Genomic DNA, 3,693 nt, shown 5'->3' on the forward strand with positions numbered 1-3,693 from the left:
AAAGACGTCTTATAGACATTACAGTTTATAAACGTAAGTAACGCATAAGTTTTGGCGTATGACATATGATTTATTGCCCTCTCTTAAACACAATAAGTTATATGTGAAAGTTTGTGCGTTATTTACAATTTAAGTCTAAGTGTTACGACAATTCTTGTGCTCAGACCTTAACACCGTGTCACAATTTGTATCGTAATTGAAAAGCTCTCATTAATACTGATAATTTATGAACTATGAGAGCTTTTTAGCAAGGACATAGTCAGACACTGTGTAACACAGTGAATTTCTTTGTTTAACGTAGCAAGCAACAAGAATGTAATGATTCACTGTGTCTGACTGTGTCTCTCCCGGAAAGTATTTGTATACTGTATATATATTTGTAGTAATAAATAGATAAAATGCGTGTAAAGAGAAATATCATAATATGACTTTTTATATATACTACTTTTTTATCTGTCGTCCATAATTGAAAATTCATTGATATTTTTGCTATGAAAAAGTTATTTTAAATTAACTAAATCATTAGAAACAGGAAGTTATAAACATCTCATATTTTAAAAATACATATGTATGACATGCATTGTACTAAAAAAATTTAATATATCTTAAAACATATTAATTTACGTATTTAATATTCAAGCATCTATGTTAGCCTTGTGGCATCTATGTTGCTTAACGTTTATATTTTGCATATATGTTTATTGCGCAACTTTTTTTATTAAGTAAAACGTATAAAAGCGAACCGTTCATCGCTCTGGCATTTTAGTCTCTCAAGTGACACAGCTGTGCAAACAAAATGGCTCGATTATACCATATTGCATCAATCGTTATTGTAAATATATTTGTACTGATGTGCATTCTTGCAGAAGAAGAACATTATACTGATAAATACGATAATCTTGACTATCATACTCTTCTCAATAATAAGACTATGCGAGACTCATATTACAATTGTTTCATGGAAATAGCACCATGTCAGACACCAGTACAGAAGACCCTAACAAGTAATGTATTGCTTCCTGTTTTTACAGTAGACTGCACTCTCTTTCTCACTTTCAACAAATATTAAACTTATACCTATTTCATTTCAAGTTCCAAAAATGTACACTAATTCAGCCACAGAAAACAGACCTTATCTATACAATTTTGTGATGGGATCTACACAATATTGATTTCTCCATAAAAATGTCTCCACATATTTCAACATGAGCAAATATCATATACATATATGATATACGTAATTATCCATATTGAATGTAAATTAATATTTAGCGAATATGTGTGAAGTTGATGAACTATCGTTGGTCATATCGTCAAGAGGCGCTTTAATGATAACATAGAGATTTTTATTGTTATTAAATCATTTACAATGTCAAATAAGAAATTCTTATAATGAGCTAAGCAAGAAATAACAAATAAGATTCTTTATTTATATCCTTATATTTTAGAAAATTTTAAATTAATCTATTACATATATTACAATTGTAAATATGTCTCTACAGCACAAAATATTACATAACAACATTATTTAGTAGTAATATTAGGTGTAGTAAAAAGAAATCCATTATTTTTCCATTCAATTTCATGCAAAAATTTCTTTTTACTACACCTAATATTACAATTTCGTAAAACATTGCTACAATACTGTAGCAATATTCCTATATTCGCTAAAATAAAATGTTGCTGCAATATTTTGCGATTTTGTTGCAATATTTAAAGAAATATTACAGATATATTGATGCAACATCATGCAATATTTCAATAATTGATCTAGTATTAATTGCTAAAATATTATTGCTTGGCAATATTGCTTGATATATTTTAAAATAAAGTTATGACCAAAAAACATTTTAGAAAGCATACCCAAAAGAGCTGGAAATCTCCAGGAGACTTGTATCTACAGCAATTCGATTGGCATACGCCTTTTTATAAAACTCCTGGCGTTTTCTTCTTATAAGAAATTCATCTCTGGCGGAGCCGCGTATTTTTTGAATAATATTGTAGCAATATATTACAATATTTCTTATAGAATATTATAATTACAATATTTCACAATATTGTTGCAATATTTCCAATAAAATATTAAAATTTCAAATTACTGCAATTTTCATTATATTGTATACTTCAAATATTGCTATAATATCGTTGTAATATTTAGTACTGTAATTTTTAAGAATTATAAAGAGTTCTGCAAAAGTTAATAATAATGTATTTAAACATTGTTGAATATTTGATAAAATAAACTCGATTTTTATTGTATAAAAATAATACAGCAGAAATAGAAAGGTTTGCGGAGAATTCATTCAACTAGATGTTTTTATTGCTTTCCTATATTGATTATTTTTTAATAGATTATTGATTTGTCAGAATATGGGACAAAATTAACTTTTTATCTATTTTTTATGTAAAATCATATTCTTGAAATGAACATCAATTTTTTAAAGTCTTTTCTTTAATAATACACATAGGATGTATCGCGAGGCTTCTTCTACCGCTCACAAGAAGATTGAAATGGGATCAAGATGAACACAAAAGTCCCTGTTAGAAATACTCGCAATAATAATGGAGACATTAATTTTTGTAATTGTACTAATGATAGTACGCCGAGAGAAATATTACAGTTGCTCGAGATATGATCTGAGAATGGCGCACTTGCTCTCTTACCTTTCAACTTACTAGCAGCTAATGCTTGATAAACTGAGTCGGATTATATTAGCAGCTGAAATGCTTTTCTCGGCATGCTTTTATTAGTACTATTACAAAAATTAATATCACTAAATAGTATAGGAACGAACACTTTCGTATTCGTCTCGATCCTATTTACCTGTGAGTGGCAGAAATCTTGCGATAAATCCTGTATATCTTGAATAATAAGATTTCTAAAATTTTTAAAATTTCTTTTATATTAATTCTCTATCGTATTTAGATTTTATAAACTTTTTAATCAGCAAAATCAATTACTAGAATAAATAAATTTCAAAAAATACCTTTTTGGTTTTAGGCATATTCAGCGAAGCTTATCAAACTAAATGCAAGAAGTGCACTGAAAAACAAAAAGAAATGTTTGCCACAGTTATTGACTGGTACATGAAGAATGAGCCACATAAATGGCAATTAATAATTGTGAAGATTATAGAAAATATGAAGAAGAAAGCCACTCAACAATCGCTGGCAACAGATGAATAATGGAGCTCTCGATACGTGCTATATCCAAATATATAATTAATATGAATGTATATAATTTCTGATTAGAGCCCTCGGAGTGAACGTTGTGATACTCGCACGACGGACGCAAGGTCAAATGTGATCCAAGAGCGATATTGTTTTAAAATGTTTGAAAAGCAGTTTTTTGTTACAATATGTAGTAAATTATTTTAAATATGTAGAACGTGAAACACATATTTAATAAATAGAAATAAATATCTATTTATTCATTTCTTTATAGTTAAAAAAAGTAAACAATTCTAATTAGCGGGTCTCGTGAGACTGCGTCCACTGACGGAATATAATATGAATGTAATAACTTTTAATATGATTTATAATAACCTATTTATTACCTGTGAAATAATACCTGTGAAAAATGTAATGAAATTAAGGAAATATTTTGTATAATATTAACATGCAATTTGAATTGTCTTATTAATAGAATTATGTTATAAAAAAAATTAATTATTTTATTAAAAATAAATTATA

General features: G+C 27.6%; 1 protein-coding gene across 1 annotated transcript; it reads left to right on the plus strand.

Moving 5' to 3' along the window:
- The first annotated feature begins 777 nt into the window (after window positions 1-777).
- Window positions 778-3,426, plus strand: LOC108694816 (ejaculatory bulb-specific protein 3-like). The gene is made up of 2 exons (XM_018204489.1): window positions 778-1,004; window positions 3,002-3,426. Exons 1-2 carry the CDS (start codon window positions 797-799, stop codon window positions 3,184-3,186), a joined length of 393 nt encoding a protein of 130 aa, XP_018059978.1. The 5' UTR covers window positions 778-796; the 3' UTR covers window positions 3,187-3,426.
- Window positions 3,427-3,693: the final 267 nt, after the last annotated feature.

The sequence above is a fragment of the Atta colombica genome, unplaced genomic scaffold (genome assembly GCF_001594045.1).
Source record: "Atta colombica isolate Treedump-2 unplaced genomic scaffold, Acol1.0 scaffold125, whole genome shotgun sequence".
Lineage (NCBI taxonomy): Eukaryota > Metazoa > Arthropoda > Insecta > Hymenoptera > Formicidae > Atta > Atta colombica.

Coding starts and splice junctions, on each gene's coding strand:
- LOC108694816 (XM_018204489.1), top strand. CDS start 797: ATGGCTCGATTATACCATATTGCATCAATCGTTATTGTAAATATATTT. Junction 1,005..3,001: donor AGTACAGAAGACCCTAACAA/GTAATGTATTGC, acceptor TTTTGGTTTTAG/GCATATTCAGCGAAGCTTAT.